This window comes from Mastigoproctus giganteus, chromosome 10 (assembly GCF_048544385.1).
Source record: "Mastigoproctus giganteus isolate SK-2022 chromosome 10, ASM4854438v1, whole genome shotgun sequence".
NCBI lineage: Eukaryota > Metazoa > Arthropoda > Arachnida > Uropygi > Thelyphonidae > Mastigoproctus > Mastigoproctus giganteus.
In genome coordinates this window covers 212,090,393-212,111,327 of record NC_143584.1, presented here as the reverse complement: position 1 = coordinate 212,111,327, position 20,935 = coordinate 212,090,393, and the positions used below count along the sequence as shown (strand labels likewise).

Below are 20,935 nucleotides of genomic sequence, written 5' to 3'. Positions count from 1 at the left end.
TCAGTTGAGACCCATAAACTGTTGTGAGATTTTAGAAACCCTAGTGCTAAAAAACTGTGTGTATCTAGATGTATATTTCAACTTTTTAGGGATGTACCCTGGGTATGTGCCTAATTGTAAATATACCACTATCTAGGCAACAAATTAAACTATTCTAAAAACAAATCACTTTTATCTAACAGGAGATACTGTAGGTAATTCATCAAAAATATACTTTAAATACACAGCGTGCAATATTTAACTGCATGTACAGTGTATGTTAAATTGTTGCATAGAGTATGGTGCCTCCGAAGCCAGATGGGCAGGAGCAGCAGTGCATAGCACACGCTTCTTGATTAGACCGGGGTTCAAGCCCGTGACCACCAAATACGGAGGATGCGGAAAGGTCAGGGAATGACCACCACATATCCCCGGAGCAATATAGCCTTAGTTGCTAATGCTCCTAAAAACCAAATAACTAACTAACTAGCATAAAGTATATACAAAAAAAGCTGAAAATATTTCATTCTTATCCATTTTACTTTTAAAAGGTGACATTTTATGAAGATGCAAGAAGTTCACATGATCAAGACATGAATTTATAAATCAGATGTCTAGCATCGAAATTTTTTGTTCTGGTGCATAAGCATCATCGGTGCAGAACAAGCAACCTACTGACAAACGCACAATATGAGTGCAACACCTTTTGATCTTTCTCACATTAAAAAAAGGTTTTGTTCATTCTCCAAGAATATTATCATTAACAGCAATTTCAAGATCAAATGGATTCAAATCATGACTGACTCAAATGCATGTATTGCTACATGAATTCTTGAAAATTTGTCACTGAGTTAAACTCAATCAGTTTACAACAGCAGTTTCCAAATACATATAATATGTGTGTACAACGATGCACAGTGGTATGCAGAAAAAAAAAAAGATAAAAGCATTTACTCATTATAAAAATAAGTTTGATCGTACAAGAAACTTTTATTTTTTTTCAGTCGTGATACTTAAGTAAAAAATGGTTGATCAAGAGCATATTTGCTTCAGGCATTAATAAATAAAATAAATCTGCACCCATTGTCAAGCTACTGCAGAATGGAGGCCGCCTCAACAAATCATGTTGAGAAATGGACCATAATCTACCATGCTGGTCCAATGAGGTTAGCAGATCAACCATATTTAGCAGTCAGGGCTTGAACCCCTGGTCTACTCAAAGAGCATGTGTGCTATTGCACTCCTTCTCCTGACCACTCAGCTACAGACTTAATAAAGAATGAAAATTATAAAAAATATATATATATATTTTTTTTTATAAATGAGTTACACAAACAAAAGTTTGTATTAAAAAAAATAGTCTTAAAATATCCTTAATTCTCTGTTCCAGGACTCAAAATGGTAAAAAAAGATAGTTTACTAACTAGTGTTTTGTTCCATAAAATTTTCCATTTTGATCCTTATGCACTCTAAACTATTTTCATCTGTTATAGGAATTTTTTTTTTACTTTATGCTGAAAACTAACAATTAAGAGTTGAAATTTGTTGTTAGTAAACAACTGACTATATAATATATCTGTGTCAGATATAATATATTTACACTTACCTCAGAAGCACAACAAATATCAAAAGACTATTATTATTTGAAATCTGCAACTAAAACACTGAATGCCATAATACTGAAAATTAGAGAAATTGGATATGTATTGTACTTGAATGGTCAACAGTATTAATCCAAAATTATGTTGAAAAAACAAGGCACTGATCCCATAATATTTTATCAAATACAATTCATAAGCCAATGTTTTATTGCATTCTTCACACATGATAAACTATGAATCAGCTTTTCTTTCTCTCTCTCTTATTATTTTTTTTTTTAATTAGAAAATTTAGTAACAATTCTCAATCTGAAAAATAACTTCGGTTTACCAATACATATCAGCATTCTGGATCCCAAACAGTCAAATTCCCCTTACCCTTCCCAGAGAGAAATTTATACATAAACATCGTTCTGAACACTATAAATTGAAATGATAGTTGTTTATACAGAAGCTCATCATCCTATATCCTGGCAAAACAGACTTCCTACATTGCTACGTTACACCAAAGCATTTGTGGCGTTGTAACTTATGGTAACTTTCTTTAGGTGATGTAAAATCTTTCTAGTCTTTGAAAGACTGTAATTTATAATTGTAAAGACCTGTAGAAAATAGACTACACTGATATTACTGCTATGATATCAAATTCAAATTTTTTGTGGTACCCTTAAACCACTGGTGTCTAAACCTATGCCATCTGAGTTGAGTATAACTCTCTCAGATTTTGTATAGCTCCACCAAAATATAAAAAGAAATATCAGAAAATTTTGCCTTCTTCCAAACCTCTTTACTGTTTTCACAAAAGCAATGGGTGGCTACAACCTTAACCCTCTAGCTGATGCATTTAGTGTATTCTCTAACCAAAAACAGTAAAACATGCGTATCTATTAGAATGAACATCAGTGTGTTTAACTGGAAAAGTTTAGTCGTAAAAATCTTTATGGCAACCATATACATCAAAAAACATCCAACTGCTATAGTAATTTTCTATAGAGTTTTGGTTTCCTTTTTTTGCCCACAGCACTACCCAATTTTGATGTACAGTAGTTGGTGATTTTTTGGATAACAAGACTGTTGTTTCTAATAATGCTTTTAGCTGATTATATAATACAATAGAACGAAGAATAAATTTTAAAATTTCTTTCGAAAAAAAAAAACTTGTGGTGAAGTAAAGGCAAGCATATACCTGCTGTTGTTATAATTTTTTATGCACCCACCAGATAGTTGGAAAACATGATTAGAATGATTTATACAAGTATTTGTTCTGACACCATCATGGCTTTAGAACATGCCTGTCAACCCAAAACAGATCTACAAATGAAAATAAAATGAAACATTAATTTAGCATGTTGGCAGTAGTGTAAACCATATACAAAATGTTACCACATTTACAATACATTTTTATCCTATCCAACAGACTTCCCAGTTTTTTAATAGAAAAACTACAAAAAATTACCTTGAAAAGGGCTGTGGATGGCATCAGCAAAGTCATAGTAAAATAGCAAAAAAAGAGGGGGGGATAATTTTGATTTCGGGAAAAAGAAATATTGCTTTCAGTTCCTGTATATTATGGGAAGTACAGGAATTTACTACTCTGCAGAGGCAGATTAGTCATAAGACTTAGCGGGGAAACCCCGGTGGGTCGGTGTGATTTTCAATATTACACTCTTATCTCCGATACATTCTATTTGTTGACTAATATGTGAAAACTAAATGCACAAAAATGATAATAAGAAAGTAGATTATTAAGTGAAATCATAATAAGAGTAGTAATTACTCTAGTTATTTTTAATTCCCTCACCCCACATACTTCCTCACAAAATGGCCATAAACATTAAGTATGAGGGGGCTACAAGTTTTCCCCGGTATAAATTTTTTGACCCAGTCCGCCTCTGCTCTTCTGGATATAAATATTTGGCCTTATATTTGTTAATATTAGTGGTGTCACCTAGCTTGGTTTTACTGGTTAAGCACAATTAGTTAAAATTCTAGAAAAACACTATTGCTATTATAATTATCAGCCTCTAAAAGAATAATCAAAGCAAATCAGTTGTTAAAAAATGGGGAAACATCAATTTTTTCTCATATAATGTTATGACCTTAAAGTAAACAGCAATATGTACATGCTATTATTTCTTAAAATGAAACATAAAATGCATAAGTCTTGATTAATGAATTACTGGAATATCTCACCAGTATAATCTAAAAAATTCATACAGGCTCTAAACATTCCACACCCAACCCCTAAAAGTTTCCAAAAGGTCCTTTATATGCAAAAAGGGTTCAACGACACTGCTGTAAACTACTAGCCCCTGTTTGTTTTTTAAATAAAAGCAGCCCTGCAATTGAAATTACTTAGTCATTTTCCAATTTAAACTCTTAGGCACATCAATATTAAATACACAATGCATTTTAATATATTGTGCACTAAAAGGCTATATCATCAATCACTATATTAAAATGAGAAAATTAATTTCATCAAGAAAGACTCAGTTACTGCATAATCTTACTATTATTATTCATCAAATAAATAGCATTACTTCCTTCCATGTATATGCAGAAATTAATTATTTTTAATTATTATTATGGCAATTTTTAGCAGAGCCAATAATTAGTTTATGTTAAAAATATTAATTAAATATATTAATTCTATTAAAAATATAAGTACATTTTTTCTTCTTTTTATTTTACAAAATGATTTTACTGAGTTAATAAAATAATGGATCTATACCCTCAAATCAATACAAAGATTTCCAAAACTTAGGTTTGGGATGGGGGGGGTGTAATTCTCGATAAATAAATTCACAATATTATTTGAAATGATAGTATAACCCACTTGGATGGATTGCGAAAATAAAAAAATAAGATAAGAAAATTAGTAAATTACTTCAATAAACACGTCACTAACATTACATAATATCACTTAGCTGTACGTTAAGAATATCTTTCGTGAAGTAATTTATAAGATTAACGGGATCATAAATAAAACTATTAATCTCATAAAAAATATTATTGTAAAATAAAGAAAGGAACGACCAAAATAATTTTGTTAAACCTGACCTTATTGCAACATTTGATGAAACGCGTACAGAATATTGCATTTTATGTTGCACTATTTGTATGACTCAAATTACCCATACAGAATATTGCATTTTGTGTTGTGTTAGTTGTTTAACTAAAGTTGTTTTATTTTGTGAACTTCGAAAGTTATTTTAAAATATTTCTAGCCAAAGACTAAAGGTGCACTTGCGTTTTTGCGAAGTGCTTTCCAAAGTAAGTGTTTCTTTTAAATTTTAAGCTGCCCTTATTGAGTCTTGATTCCGAATTCAGCGACTGAAAGTTACTCAATACTTATCTGATTAAACTTGCTTTAAACTTGATTTCATAAATAACCACAAAGTACAGGTTTTGTAGAGCAGTGTTTTTTCTTTTCAATATTTCTTAAATTTTACAGAACTTTTGGCTTTCCATTAATAATCCATTTAGAGCAAATATAAAACTCGGGATTTATTCTATATTTTAATTTAATTGCAAGGGTCTATGAAATTTAGAGTCATTCTTAAATGTCTCACATTTTATACATGGAACCTTGCTTTGCTTTCCAATTCTACTATGACTGTCAAATGAGGAAAAGAAGAACAAAGGTGGAATAGGTGGGTGGTGGAAGAAAAATTTGTTCCCGATATTTTAATTTTCAGGGCAATTAAAAATAACCATGGCCCAATAAGTAGAGTAAGTGATTACAAAAGGGGGAGAACAAATGCATTATGCAAATTCTGTGAAAACTTGAAAAATTAAAACCTAAGAGATATAAGCTTAGCATACATCAACCTTAAGATATAAAGAATTTTAATGATAAATTAATTAAAACCGTTTAATACATGGGACTTTGCTTTCCAGTACCACTGGATACAGTCATCTTCCAAAAACTTACTTTTTTATTACGAATTGATTGACACTGCAAAAACACATATAATTACATATGTTACCTGTGGAAGGTTGGCTTGCAGCTGTCTTTGCAAGGATTCTCTCTCCTTTTCCAAAACTGAAGATCTTGCCTGTGTATCTACTAATGCTTCCTGCGTTTCACGCAGGGTTTCCATAAGTTTATCACGCTCATCAAGCATATTAACCATAAGCTGTTCGAAATTGGCTTCATCTCCAGAAAACTGGCCTCTTTGGCCAATTCCATCCTCTGATATGGTTGGCATAACATCACACATCATGTTCCACATTTTCGCGCCTGATTCCACTTATCAATACGATGAGAAATATTTAAATGAATTTAATTTAAAAACTTTCCTACAAGTTGGTTTATACAGTAAATGAATAAAATGCATTTCTGTGAATATAATGGCCCTTGGGATTCTAAAACTTGGTGTCCTTTACCTTTAAACACATTTTCCTTTCGTAAACTATCCTGAAGGGTTGGATACACTACTTGTGATGATACCGGCGTTTCAAGGGTCGGCGAAGATGACGGCAGTTTCCAGTGATCCCGCCTCTGAGGATAACCACATGGATTTACCGTGCCGTTTTTCTCGCACCGTATCAATTCTGTAGGTTTGTACATAATTTAAACGGCCTAGAAAACTCACAATGTAAAGAAATTGCAGAACTCACAATTCTATACTTCGGTACCGATTTCTACTTGTAATTTTAATTGTAAACACAGTTCAAAAATTAGAGCAAGATGCTTTCACACCTTTCCCAGAGTTCCTTATAAGATACTCTCCAAACAATAAGTAATTATTTAAAAAAAAGAACAGTGAAAGTTAATAATACCCAATGATGGAAGTTTTACTTTTAGCAGAGGCATTTTATCACTTATTTGAAATAATTAGTTTATATGTTATTGTGTAATATATAATTTCTTCTTTAACTCGGTGGTATCGAGAAAACATGATGTCATGTCATGTTATGTGTTTATGCGCAATCTCCGTACAATAAACGAAAGTATGGCTGCTAATTTGGGGGGTTTGTATCTTAGAGTAGATTGTATTTTTTATTTATTCTGGTTTTATTATTGTCCATCATGTACAGCTGCAAGAAGTGTTTAAGAAGACATCAAACGCCTTCTTACTATGCCGAGAAGTGGGAAGAAAGGGATTGGAAGACTGTCTGTTGAAACTACAGGTGAGCGAAATATTTGAAATATGTTTGAGTGAAATATTACCTGAAGTATGCAACCGGACTATTCTGATTTCAAATACAGTATTTGTGCGAGCTGGAATAGTTTTCGAAATTTTGTTTTTTGAAACAAAATTTTGAGTGCAAACATTGCACGTAATTACTGAAAAATAAACATTTTATATTTAGTATGAGTTAGGAGTTTTTTCGCGCGTCGTAGAATGTTACATAACTCATTCCTATGTGAAATTTTAGGAAAGTTTTATTATTATTATTTATCATTCAGTTTTACTTCCTCATAAATAAATGAGGCAGCCGTTAAGAAGGCTCGCATTGGTGTGTGTGTATATATATATGTATAAACGTGTGTACACACACGCCTTAGTGAACTTGGTGTGAAACAAATTTACCAATGATTCATATTCGAAAGCTTCTATATTTATATAAGGAACCGGTATGTGTAGCAAAAGTACGGTTTAGTCTTTTCCGTGTTAGCAGCTGTTTTATTCAATTACGTAACTCGCTATCAATCTGAATCTTTGTGCAATTATATTGTCAATAGACGCTGCTCTTCGTGGACTAATGTTATTAGTGGAGGCCCCCAGGATTCGGTGTTGGGCCAAGTGTTGTTTTGTATATTTATCAGTGATATTTATGAAGGTATATCAGGCTTAATGTCGAAGTTTGCAGATGATATAAAGGTTGGCAGGATTGTTAAAGACAGTAATAGCAGTGTGCTACTGCAACAGGATCTAGAAAATTTTGGGCAGATGGGCTGAGAAGTGGCAACTGAAGTTTAACATTTACAAATGCAAAGTACTGCATATGGGTAGAAGTAATCCCAGAGAAATATATCAACTGTGTGGTACTACACTTAGGTTAGTAGAAAATGAAAGAGATTTGGGAGTAATTGTGCAGTCAGATATGAAGTTTTCTGAGCAATGCAGACAGGCTGCCAGAGCAGGTCACAGGGTATTGTCAATGATATACAGGAATTTTGCTAGTAGGGAATAACCCCCCCCCACACACACACACTTTTATAAGGCAGTGGTCAGGCCACACCTTGAGTACTGCGTACAGGTCTGGAAGCCTCATTTTAGGAAGGATGTAGAGTTGCTAGAACGAGTACAGAGAAGGGGAACAAAGGGGGTGCTCTTACGAAAAAAGGTTTAAGTTCTGCAAATTGCAGCATTTGGAGACTAGGCACCTGCAAGGTGATCTGATTGAGGTGTATGAGGACTTGAATGGATTGAACAGGCTCAATGCTGATGAGATTCTTCCTCTTGCTCAGATTACAAACCTGAGGGGGCATAAACTGAAATTGAGGACAAACAGTTGTTGAATATATGTGCAGAAATTTGCCTTTAGCCAGCTGGTAGTTGATTGCTGGAACAAACTTACATCTGTCGTTCTGGAAGTTGATAGCTTAAATAAATTGAAGGAGGAACTGGACAAACTTTTAGAGTGAATGGATGTGTGAAATTGTTTTTTTTTGGCTGATACTACATAAGCTCATATTGTTGCTTTCTTGCATCACATGCCTCCTTTACTATTACTACTGTATGGTAGTATTATTTTTGATATTGCAGTCTCTCTTGTGTTTCTTTTACCCAAAATGTTTTGAAATAAACATTTTGAAACTGAGCAGGATCTGTAGAAATGGACCGAGAAAAGGCTACTTAGAGTAGGTACCAAAATCCCACACAAAATATATAATGCGAATAAGATATAATTGGGACCTTTACACAAATGATGCAAAAATAATGGTAATGAAGTTTAAGTATGTACATTTTTAACAGCATTTAGGTACTTAACAAAAAAATTTTTGAATATGAATACAGATGGATGCTGTGAGACCATTAGGTGGATGAGGAGAGAAACACAGTATTACTGTGGGAGGAAGCTACTCTAAAAGGACCTGCTGGAAGTCAAAGAACAAATTGGGCTCTTTGTTATAATTTTTCTTGTAAAATTGTAAAATAAAATGACAAGATTTTTTTTTTTACTTTGTATTTAACCTTTGCTGTGCAATTTTAGTCATTATTGCAGAAATATTCATTTTTTATTTGGTGACTTATATCGTTATCTCTGTTCTCTCTCTCTCTTTCTCTCTCTCTCTTAGGTGCCTCCGTAGCCAGGTGGGAAGGAGCAGCAGTGCGTAGCACACGCTTCTTGATTAGACCGGGGTTCGAGCCCGTCACCACCAAATACGGAGGATGTGGAAAGGTCAGGGAATGACCACCGCATATCCCGGAGCAATATGGCTTTAGTTGCTAATGCTCCTAAAAACCAAATAACAACAATCTCTCTTTCTCCCCCCCCCCCCCCCCGCAATAGTTAACTGGTCTAATTCTGCCAGGTCCTCATTTGTTAATGGCATTGCACGTGATTCATGCGGTTTTGAAATTATTTTGATTGAAGTTTGCTTTATGATGCTTACCCATGGATCTTTGCAACAAGGCGTGAAGAGCTGGCCTAGTTCTGCCCACTGTCGCAGTGATTGGATGATCTATTCCTGATTTAAAACCAGCATCCAGGGGTGGTTTCTGGATCCCCCTTTGCTGCTGGTTTAAAATTGGGAAAGAAGTTACGCACAGGAACAGATCATCCAATCACTCCAAACCAGTGGGTGGAGTTCTTCACTCCTTGTCACAAGGATCCATGGGCAAGCCATTTACCATAAAGTAAATTTCAGCCATTATTTTTATCAACTTCATGGAATTCTGCATCTTTTGCATGATTTTGATTTCAATTTGCATCCAATTACCATTGAATTCTTCAAAGACACAAACAGCATCATATTTTTTCAGCAGCCAGGGATATGCCAGAGGGGACTTGGTGTGAAACAAATGAACCCTTGTTGAATATTTGGGCATTATCCAAGTCTGTTATTAAAAATAGTAGTTGGATAGAATTTAACAGACTGTTTTTAACTGGGGCTAACCCTTAGCTGAAATTCTTCTTGGGTAAGCTCCTTGTTAACAAATTGGCAACATGCCATCTCCTATCAACTATATGTCGACAAAATAGAAACTTCCCCCCAAGCTTGTCCGCTAATTTCAACACATTCAAAAATATTAAATTGCTCGAAATCTTCCATATTGTTTTTATTGGTTGTATCAGTTTTGGCAATTAATTTCCTGAAAATGAGGCATAAATAATAGCCATTATTATTATTAGCCATATGGTGCAAGGAAGCTTGAGGCTTATGCTGCACCAGCCAAAAAAAAAATTCCCGAGTTACCCTGAGAGAGAGAAGTAAAAGGGAATCACCAAGAAAGAGAAGAATGATATCCAGCTCAGGACCCTGGGTGTGCCGAGCTCTTACTCATCAGATGTGAGCCCCTGGGGTTGAGTTAATTGGCCTCGACTGAGGGCTGCGTGGTTTTATCTCCCAAAAACTCGAGCTTTTTATTCAAAATGCTTAACTCCTGGTCCATTGGTTTCATTATGGTTGTTGACATGGTGGTGAAAACACCAATGGAAATTAGTCACACCTTGTGACTGTGAGACTTAAATAACAAGGACCCCTGTGCATATAATAGCAGTTTGCAATCATAACTTTCCACTGTAAAAATGGTGGCCATGTTGGGAGGTGGGGGAATTCTCCATAAAGGTAAATTTTAATACGTTCTGGCAAATAGCATATTAACTCTTTCTCACTCCTTGAATGGAGAAAATACTCTTTATTTTTCACTTCATGGTTTGCCCTTTCTGCTGGTTCAGTCAGTTCCAACAACAGAAATATTATCTTTCGTAAGCTTATTATGCGTTACAAAAGTATTCATCATAACACTATTTGGAAATAGCTCTGCAGTCAACAAAAAATCATAAAGTGGTACTCAAAGTTAAGGTACTGGATATACGGTGATTCAGTCTAAGAGATTAGCAGATAATTTCCCACTCGTGTTATAATCAATAATATGAGGTGTGGCAATAAATTCCTGGACTGGTGCAATAAAAAGATCACAAAATGAAGGAGCTAAAATCGGCCACCATAGCCGAGTGGTCAGGTACACTGATGCATAAGTACACGTGCCTTGAGTGACTGGGGTTCAAGCCTGTGACTGCTAAATACAGTGCTGTTTCTTGTATTCTGTCTATCTTGTGAACTCCTCTGACCATTTGGTTGTCCCGGAGTATAAACAGAAAATTTATTTTTTTTTAAATGGTTTTATTTTTAATTCAAAGTAATCACCACCTGATTGGACAGTGTTCTCCCAGAAAATTTTGCCAGCTGGGTGGGGAAGTGTAATACTTTGCAATATTATAAAATTTTCTGTTATTTATAAATGTGACTTAAGCAATCCAGAGTAAAAATTAATTGCATAATTTAACATTATATGCTCTCGTTGCATTGACCTTGATCGCATAGTATGTTTGAATTAATATTTATCGAGGTCAGTGGGCAGTGCCATACAGTACCACGAGAATTGCTTAAATATTAATTGGGCGGTCAGTTAAATTCACCTGGTGGTGCACCCGTTTGATAGGTCCTGGGGAAAACACTGTTGAATGCATTTATTCCACCATTCTAAAGGTTTCTGAGAAGACTCAGTGAAGTCATCCAAAGGGATGATGTACAATTCAGTGGTTACATTTTTCTTTTTGACTTCCGCACCTTGAAATCTCTTTCCTTTGAGGGCAGTTTTCACCTCAGGAAAGAGGAGGATATTTTCTGCTGCTGTTGCTAGAGTGAGAGAGTATGATGAATGGTTGATCTGTACAGTGCCATTTTTCTTGAGAAATGTCTTCACAAGTGCGGGTGCCTCCATAGTCAGGTGGGCAGGAGCAGCAGTGCGTAGCACACGCTTCTTGATTAGACCAGGGTTTGAGCCCGTGATCTACCATATACGGAGGATGCGGAAAGGTCAGGGAATGACCACCGCATATCCCCTGAGCAATATGGCCTTAGTTGCTAATGCTCCTAAAAACCAAATAACAGTAACAACACAAGTGCAAAATGGACAGGGGCATTGTTGTGCAACAAGAACCAGCTGCTTTTCCCTTGAAATTGTGGCCTCACACTTGAAATGCTCTACAGTGGTATTGGAGTTTAAGGGCACAAGGACAGCTAAGGCCAAAATGTGCCATCTACAGTAGTCTTTGAAACATCTGTACATAGAATGTAGCATTGATTGTCCCCTTCAGATACAAATTCCATGTGATCACATCCAGTTTGTCAAAAAAACATGGTCAGCATTGTCTTGATCCTGGACTTCTGTAAATGAATCATTAATGTGGGCTTTAGTGATGATTTTGAAGTCCACTGCATGCTCTGACACTTCATTTCCAGTGACAATAGTTGAGAAAATTAGGATTGTTTTGACGAGTCTGGATGAATCCTTTGCCTGATGAAACTCTTCATTGCTTCTGCTCATCCATGAGGCTGTGCAACACAATTTTTTCACAGACATTCCTTTTCCCGAAATCTTCATGCAGAATTTGACAAATCATATCCAGCTCATTAGCCATCCTTCCGAGGGTCAAACAGCGATCTTTTACCACAATTTCCTGAACTTTTGGAACTCTTCTCATTTCAAGAGGTTGACGGATGTCCACTTCTTGGCTCATTGCAAACATCCTTGGGTCCATTTTTGAACCGTTCGTGCTATTCAAACATACTGGTATGACTTAACATTTCATCACCAGTTTTCATAAACAGTTTTTAATACATACTTCATGCATTTCTGTTACAGATTTTCCCAGTTAAAGCAAAATTTGGTATTCATTTGTTGTTCCATTGCAAAATCTTGACACAGAACATTAATGCTGCTAACGAAACTTCTTGCAATGTGTCAGCCAACAGTACAATCTGTGTACCACCATTTGCTGGAGGAAGTTTGAGCTACAGCATACCACTTCCATTTATTTTCAAACTCATCTTGTATGACTGCAGCAGCACCAGTCCACAACTTTATTATCACACCTCATTTTTTATTTTTGTCTTTTGGATCGCAGACTGATTCCAGGATTTAATAGATTCCATTTGTTTTGAATGCTTTGAAAGCATCCGTGCATCTTGCTTGGCTTTCTTTCATACTAATTATCAGCATGCAATAGACTCTGGCACCTCCTTAGCCAGGTGGACAGGAGCAGTAGTGTGTAGACCGGGGTTCGAGCCTGTGACCACCAAATATGGAGGATGCGGAAAGGTCAGGGAATGACCACCGCATATCCCTGGAGCAATATGGCCTTAGTTGCTAATGCTCCTAAAAAACAAATAACAACAACAGCAGTAGACTCTTGATTATCCAGGGACAGACATATATTAATTGGGCTCTTTGCAGCTCATGGAAGTGGACTGTAGGGTCATTCCATGTCAAGTGGCCTAGGGGTCCCTGCTCGACCATCTTCAATTTCGTTGAAACTTGATGTGGATGTTTAAACAGGTTTCAAATGAAGTTGTGCAAAATTTCAGTTCAAAATATAGTATGCTTGAGGCACCAGCACCTTTTTTGTAGAGGTCACTTGTGTTATGCAGAATAAATCACAAGAAATTTTCAGAGTTTTAACTTATGGCAGAGAATGCAAAACTTTTGGTGTCCAGAAAAAACTTTTGATTTTTGAGCCTGGGCTCAAAAACCTTCATTTTTTACAATGTGGTCTAAAACTGGCACCAAAAGTACTTTCAAAAGACTTTTGAAAGTCATAACCTTGAAATAAAAACCTTTGGTACCTTCTTCTTTGGACATTCCACTTACCAACTGCATGAATTCAGCCTATCAGCTTTTATACTTGTTTTCTGGCTGAGATATTTTCCTTCAAAGATTGACTCAATTTGAAAGTCAAATTTGACCTACCTTAAGGGACAAATATCTTAATACCTTAAACGAAACTCTCATTTTTGCCACCACTGGAAAGAGCAGAGTTTCAGCTACAAGGATCATGGTTTATCTGTTTTATGTCTTCGCACTTAAGGCCTTAAATTAAGCCTAAACATCAAGTAGTTTTATGTGCTGTATTTTTATTTTGTGAGATTTTTTTTGTTGCAGAACACTTCCTTAATCCTGCCTAATTTTTAGACTAATCTAGAAATAGAGTATTTTCTAGTATTCTGGAATATTCTAAAAGAATACCCAAGAATTATAGAATATTCTAGAATCATACAAAAAAAGTATAAATAGCTAATATTTGAACCATGCTGTTATTAATGTGTTTTATCTTCATGATGAACAGTTTGTTCATTTTGTTCCTCTATTTTTTATTGTTTGACTGTAATAAAGTTAATTAAGCATTCATTGTTTGCAGAAACGTATCCACTTATTAGTCAGCATGAAAGCCATGGAATCAGAAGATTTTGCTGTAGATAAGCTGGACTCATGTGCTATCCTATACATGCAAAACTGGGTTAAAGTTATTTGAAGAACAACAGCTGATAGGTCGACGTTATGTATTAAAACTAGGCGAAGAAAACAATTTGTCTACAACATGAAGTTTTGCTTTCGATAAAATTTGAATTTTTGCAGTGTTCGTGTTGCAATCCTTTTCAGAAGAAAAATCATATGGTGAAAAAAAGTTTACAACCAATTGGTTTGTCAATGGCAGACTACCTGAAAGACCTAACAAAGGTAGACATAAAACCAGGCCAGAAGGCCCATCATGCTGAAAAGAGTAACTGCCGAAAAGCAGCAACAGGAACATCAACTTCATCTGGATCAGACCATGATGACAAAATACATATGACTGAAAGCTTGAACACAAGTTTGATGGCTATTGACATTTCTCCTCTGAAATTTCAGTAAATGGCTAAGAGAGACTCATAAGGCTATGCCAAAAGGAAGGCAAGTCAAGTACAAGATGTAATTGCCAGTAAAATTGCATCTATTGGTGGCTTGGATCCAAATGACATCATGGAGCCAAGTCATCAGTGTGGAAATTGCTTAGATTACAATCAGCTGCTGAAAGAATTAAAAGAAAAGTTGATGGTATCAAGTCATTCAGAAATACTTCAAATATTAACACTAGCTCCAGTTAGTTGGTCCATAAAGAAAACAATGGAAGAGTTTAGTGTCTCAGAAAGAATGGTCAAGAAAGCTAGAAAACTTAAAGCAGAAGAAGGAATCACGGCCATACCTGGAAACAAGCTTTCTGAGCAAGTAAAGCAAAAAGTGATGGAATTTTTTGAAGATGATGAATTTAGTCGGATATGCCCTGGAAAGAAAGATTACATTTCCATTAGAAATGCAAAAGCGACTACTCAGCAACTTGAAGGAAATGTTTATAACTTATTGACTTAGAAATGGATCGGACATTGGATTTTCTAAATTTTGTGAACTTCTACCCAAGTGGTGTGTCACAGTTGGTGCACCAGGAACATATTCTGAATTTGTATGCACAATCCATCAAAATGTCAAGTTAATGCTAGCAGCAAGTCCTGTTGAATGTGATTACAAGGTTCTCATTGGTAAAACAGTCTGTGATTTGGAGTCAAAAGATTGTATGCTTCATCGGTATGAAAAATGTCCAGGAATAGATGAATTAAAAACTTTCTAGAGAATATTTTCAAAAATAATGAACCAGAAGGTATTATTGAATTCAAGAAATGGATACACACCGGACATAAAGCAATTGGTCCTTGAGGTTGTCACAGACATTCTCTCAGATATGCCAGACAAGCTGCACTTGCTACCTGGGAGTCTAAAACACTGATGGAACTGATATTCGGGTGACACTCAAGTCAAGTGGACCCAATTTCGGCAAAGTCCGGATGGTCTGTGACAGCCAAATCCTCTGCTTGCACCTTCACGATGGTGGAACTGTTAGTAATCCTGGGTATAACCTCCATACACAAGTACATGGTGGGTGACCATCCAGGTGTGAACCAACGTAAGCAGGGGTTGTGTGGCACCCACACCGCATGGAGGAATGCCGCCCCTCTATGTTACCAGGCAGTACTAGGTGGTAGATGACTCTCATCAACCGGTGCAATACCACCACTTTACTTATTGGAGGCTTGAAGTGGTGGAACCCATGTTTAGTCTCTAGAGCCAAGTTCCGGTCAACCCTTCCCCATCTCTTCCATCATGCAGTATGATTGATAACTTTTGAGGTTATGATGAACATCATTGTGAGATCCAATATTCCTTACATTTCGAGGGTACAGCTCTAAAACAGTGTTTGCAGGCCAGCCACTAGTTAGTACACTTGACCGAACCTATTGGTAACTCTCTAGGAAGCTTCCGGATCAGCTAGTGTATAATCTTGCTACCTCTACTCTGCCAGATAGTGACTGGAGGGAGTCCGAGTAGTGTGTATGTGGGGGGGGGGGGCATTGTCGAGGCCACGTTATGTCAAGGATCTGGATATATTCTTACCATGTGTACGCCATATCCAAAAATTTCATTACTTCATACATGTCCCACCCACTTTTTCTTTCTATGGAATACACCATGAATTGTCAAACTACTAGAGTAAGATTATCTGCGAAAAGATCTAAACCTTCCAAACACTTCCTAATTTATTGCGCTAATATACGTGGTCTCAATTCTAATCTCAATGATGTCCATTTCCACTTGCAGTCTGCCAAACCACATGTACTTTTTCTGACAGAATCTCTGTTATCGGTTGATTCAACTACTTCTCATCTCAGTTGCTCAAATTATTCGCTGGATGATTCCTTTCGCCTCAAAGGTGGTACTTGTGCATATGTCCATTCTGATATTCCCTGTCAGAGACTTGGCAATTTGGAATCTCCTCTCTTCAATCTTCTCTGGCTTAAAATTCTCTACCTCATTGTGTTAAATTCATCTGTTGTCGCTACCATTCTCCCAACTCCACTAATCACTTGGAGCTCTTTGACTTCTCTCTTTGCAACTTGACTTTCTCCAGTCCAACTTTCCTAACAGTGAGGTAATTTTCCTTGGTGATTTTAATGTTCACAACTCCAGCTGGCTTTCGTTTTCTAGTCACGCCAACCCAGCTGGTCGAGATGCTGAGGCTTTTGCAATTACTAATGACCTTGCACAGATTGTTCATTTACCTACAAGAATACCGGACAATTCTAATCATACAGCCAACACACTCGATCTGTTTCTCACAAACAACCCTTTTAAGTACACGGTCGAAGTGAGAGGTCCTTTAGGCACTTCAGTTCACAAATTTTGTCCCTTCTCCAATGGAGCCTTTATCTCATGGCTATTCCCAACCTCGTGTGGTTTGGCATTACAAGAATGTAAAATAGGATGACCTGCGAGATTTGTTTTCTTCTTTTCCTTGGTCGGATTACTGTTTCAAAACTTCTGATGTCAACACTTGCTCAGATCGTGTCAGTGAAATTATTCTTGCAGGAATGGAATCCTTTATCCCACACTCCACTTTAAAATCTCATCCTTTATCTAAACCTTGGTTTTCCAATAAATGTGCTAAGGCTGTTCAAGAGAAGAATGTTGCATATCGTAATTGGCTTGTTTCTAATTCTTCAGTTTCATTTTCTGCCTACACCAAAGCTCGCAACAATTGTAAAGCAATTATTAATCAGTCTAAACTAGAGTTTGAACAGGCTAAGATTAGAAAACTTGCTTCTTGCCCTAATGGTAGCCAAGCATTCTGGTCTCTTGCCAAAGCTATTGGCCGCAACTTTTGCCCATCTCTGCTCCCACCTCTGTCCAAACCAGATGGTTCTGTTGTCACTTCAGCCAAGGATAAAGCTGACCTGCTAGCATCCCATTTTTCTTCCAGCTCATGTATTAATGATCTTGGTAAAACACCTCCCACCATTCCCAACACGCTTCATTCAATGCCTCCTGTGGTCTTCCATCAAAAGGATGTCAGAAGGATTTTGACGAATCTCAATGCTAAGAAAGCTCCAGGTCCTGGTGGTATTTCTCCACTTATTCTCAAAACCTGTGCTCCTGAACTTACTCCTATTCTTTGCCCCTTTTTTTCACTTTCCTATTCCAAAGGTGTTTTTCCTTCTGCTTGGAAATTTGCTCATATCCAGCCAGTTCCTAAAAAGGGTGACAAATCCCTCCCATCCAATTATCGTCCCATTGCAATTACTTCTACTCTTTCTAAAGTAATGGAGAAATCAATTAACCGTCAACTCTTAAACTACCTAGAAACCTTCCGTCTGATCAATGAACGCCAGTATGGATTCCGTCAGTGTCGATCCACTGGTGATATTCTGGCTTATGTTACCCATTTATGGACTAATTCAATGGAAAGGTGGCGCCTCCATAGCCAGGTGGGCAAAAGCGGCAGTGCGTAGCACACGCTTCTTGATTAGACCGGGGTTCGAGCCCGTGACCACTAAATACAGAGGATGCGGAAAGGTCAGGGAATGACCACCGCATATCCCCGGAGCAATATGGCCTTAGTTGCTAATGCTCCTAAAAACCAAATAACAACAACAACAATGGAAAGGTTCGGTGAAACACAAGTAGTTGCTCTTGACATCTCAAAGGCTTTCGATCGTGTTTGGCATAAAGGTCTTCTAAACAAGCTTCCATCATATGGTTTGCCATTTGTTTTTTGTAATTGGTTATCCAGTTTTCTCTCTGATCGCTCATTGAGGGTGATGGTAGATGGTTCTCTGTTTTCTAACTTCTGCACTAATGCTGGTGTCCCCCAAGGTTCAGTTCTTTCACCCACTCTTTTCCTCTTGTATATTAATGACCTTTTTCCATTGACTGGAAATCCTATCCATAGGTTTGCCGATGATAGCACATTGCATTCCAGTTTCCATTTTGAGAAACCTTGCCCTCCTCAATCAGCTTCAACTTCTCGAAAATCTGCTACCAATTCCTTAAATGCCGATCTTCAGGTAATTCTCCAGTGAAGCAAAGACAACTTAGTTGATTTCAACCCTTCTAAAACTCAGTCTTGTCATATCTCGCAAAAAGGATTCTTCTGCTCCTATGCTTATCTTTGGTGACACTCCGATTTCTAAGCAAAATGATATACATTAAACCCCCGCTATTCGCGGGGGTTACGTTCCTGAGAAATGTCGCGAATACCGAAAACGCGAATACAGTACTGAGTTATGGCTCCCATAGTAATAAAGGGGTTCCGTTCCAAAGTATGAAATATATAAGAAAAACTAGTCTAAAATTTTGTCTATGTATGTGTTATATGTACCTTCATAATGACTATGTACATAGTGAAATGCAAGCATATGGCATCGAAATGAAAATAAGAAACAATTTAATATTAAATGTAATATTTATTAGAAATTTCAAACCAGCGTCTTTGCTAGCTAAAAAAACTTATCCCGCCAGTGCTATCACCAGTTTCGCCAAAGTGTTGATAAAAGAGTTTTTTGCCTTTTCACGAATGATGAGTGAACTTAACGGAATTTTATTTTGAGTTCGGTCTTCTATCCACAGATTTAAAGCTTTTTCCATTTTTTATAATTTAACATCACGAGTTACAAAGCAAATTTTTGAAGCAATTAGCGCGTTTTCACGGACACTACGGCGGATTTTTTCTTCCGATTTTTTGATTGATCGTACCGTTGACTCATTGATTTTATAATGTTTTGCCACTGAGGAGACACTTTCACCATTAGAAATTTTGTCTAATAACTCAATTTTATTCGCTAATGTCATCACCTTCTTTGATATTTTCACATTTCTCTTGTTATTTGTAGCCATATTTTTGTAGGGGTTAGAAAGAACTTGTCCACAATAAAGTCACTTTCTTCCGTTAACACACTCGAAAAAGTCTGTTTTACACTGCAAAACGGTAGATTTATCATTTTTGTAAGCATATCAATTTATAAATTGATAAATTTATTCAATTTATAAGCATATAAATTAAAAGCAAACGACGAAACCTTCCATGACAAGCGCATAACACATACTGAACAAGGATTAGCGAGAAACATCGACGCTGGCGATTTTGTCACCCCTCTCCCCCCACCCACTGAGCGCTGTTTTGACCGGGAAAGATAATTTTAGCCACGCCCATGTTTTTTTATGGCGGAAAATATTCACGGCGCTTTAAAATTCACATTTTTTTAGGTTTCATTTTATATTTAATCGGCGATCGCGAATACGCGAAACCGCGAATACAGATACCGCGAATAGCGGGGGTTTACTGTATCTCTTTTGGGGATTACCCTGACTTCTAATCTCTCTTGGCACAAGCACATTACAAATATTGCTTCCTCTGCATCTAAAAAACTTGGTTTTCTCTTTTGCTCTTGGCATTACTTTTCTTCCAAACAGCTGCTCACTCTGTATAAATCACAAAACCATCATACCATGGAATATTGTTCCCACATCTGGGGTAGTGTCCCCAAAACCTCTCTCAGGCTTTTTGATTCTATTCAGAAGAGGGCAATTAGGTTAATTAATGATTCATCTCTAACAGAGTCTCTCCACTCTCTGGCTCATAGACGTACTGTTTCTACTGCATGCCTCTTCTACAGATACTTCCATGGGCACTGTTCTTCTGAATTGGCTTCTATAATTCCCGCTCTCTCTTTCAAAACAGTCCGAACACGTGCTGCCACCAGCCAACATCCATTTACTGTCTAACTTCAAACTCACAGAACCAACTTTTCATCTTCCTCGTTTATTCATTCAACTGCCATTTCCTGGAACAACCTTCCTTCATATGTATTTTCTGAAAATTATAGTGTACAGAAGTTAAGTCCAATGTCAACGAATATCTTCTTTCGTCTTCTCAACCTCCAACCCAAGCACAGTACTAAGTATTATAGGTTCTAATACCTCTCGTGTTTGGGGTTTATATAAAAAAAAAAAAAAAAAAAAAATTAACAACAGAAGATTTTATTGAAGAGTTGAGTACAAAGATATTTAACCTTTCCTGTCATCATTACATCACTACTACATCAACAAAGGAAAGCCTAATGACAGGAGAATTGGTCACCTTGATGGATTTTGCAGAAAATTATTCATTTGTTGTGAAAGTTGCTGTTCAAGGATTCTACTGGGAGAATAGCCACACTACATTGCATCCATTTGTCATTTATTACCAGGATGTTGAACTTCAGAATGTAAGTTTCTGCATGATCATTGACTGCCTTCAACATGACACAGTTGCAGTGCATGTTTTTCTAACCAACTTAATTGAATATTTGAAGAGTTTCATGACAGAAATCAGGCACATTTACTACTTCAGTGATGGTTCTGCAGCTCAGTACAAAAATTTCAAGAATTTTATTAACTTATGTCATCATCAGAATGATATTGATATCAGTGCTGAATGGAATTTCTTTGGCACTAAGCCATGGCAAATCACCATGTGATTGAATTGGTGGA

General features: G+C 36.6%; 2 protein-coding genes across 2 annotated transcripts in view; one reads left to right on the top strand and one right to left on the bottom strand.

Moving 5' to 3' along the window:
• The window catches only part of LOC150079858 (liprin-alpha-1-like), a 320,789-nt gene extending 314,977 nt beyond the window's left edge, over positions 1–5,812 (bottom strand). The window contains exon 1 of the mRNA XM_090383256.1: positions 5,567–5,812. Coding sequence (XP_090239382.1) covers positions 5,567–5,812 — 246 coding nt within the window. The remainder of the gene's footprint in view (positions 1–5,566) is intronic.
• A 728-nt stretch (positions 5,813–6,540) lies between these two features.
• Positions 6,541–20,935, top strand: part of fsd (transmembrane protein fates-shifted) — a 69,964-nt gene continuing 55,569 nt past the window's right edge. Inside the window, exon 1 of the mRNA XM_090382721.1 lies at positions 6,541–6,713. Coding sequence (XP_090238847.1) covers positions 6,662–6,713 — 52 coding nt within the window. The 5' untranslated portion in view covers positions 6,541–6,661. The remainder of the gene's footprint in view (positions 6,714–20,935) is intronic.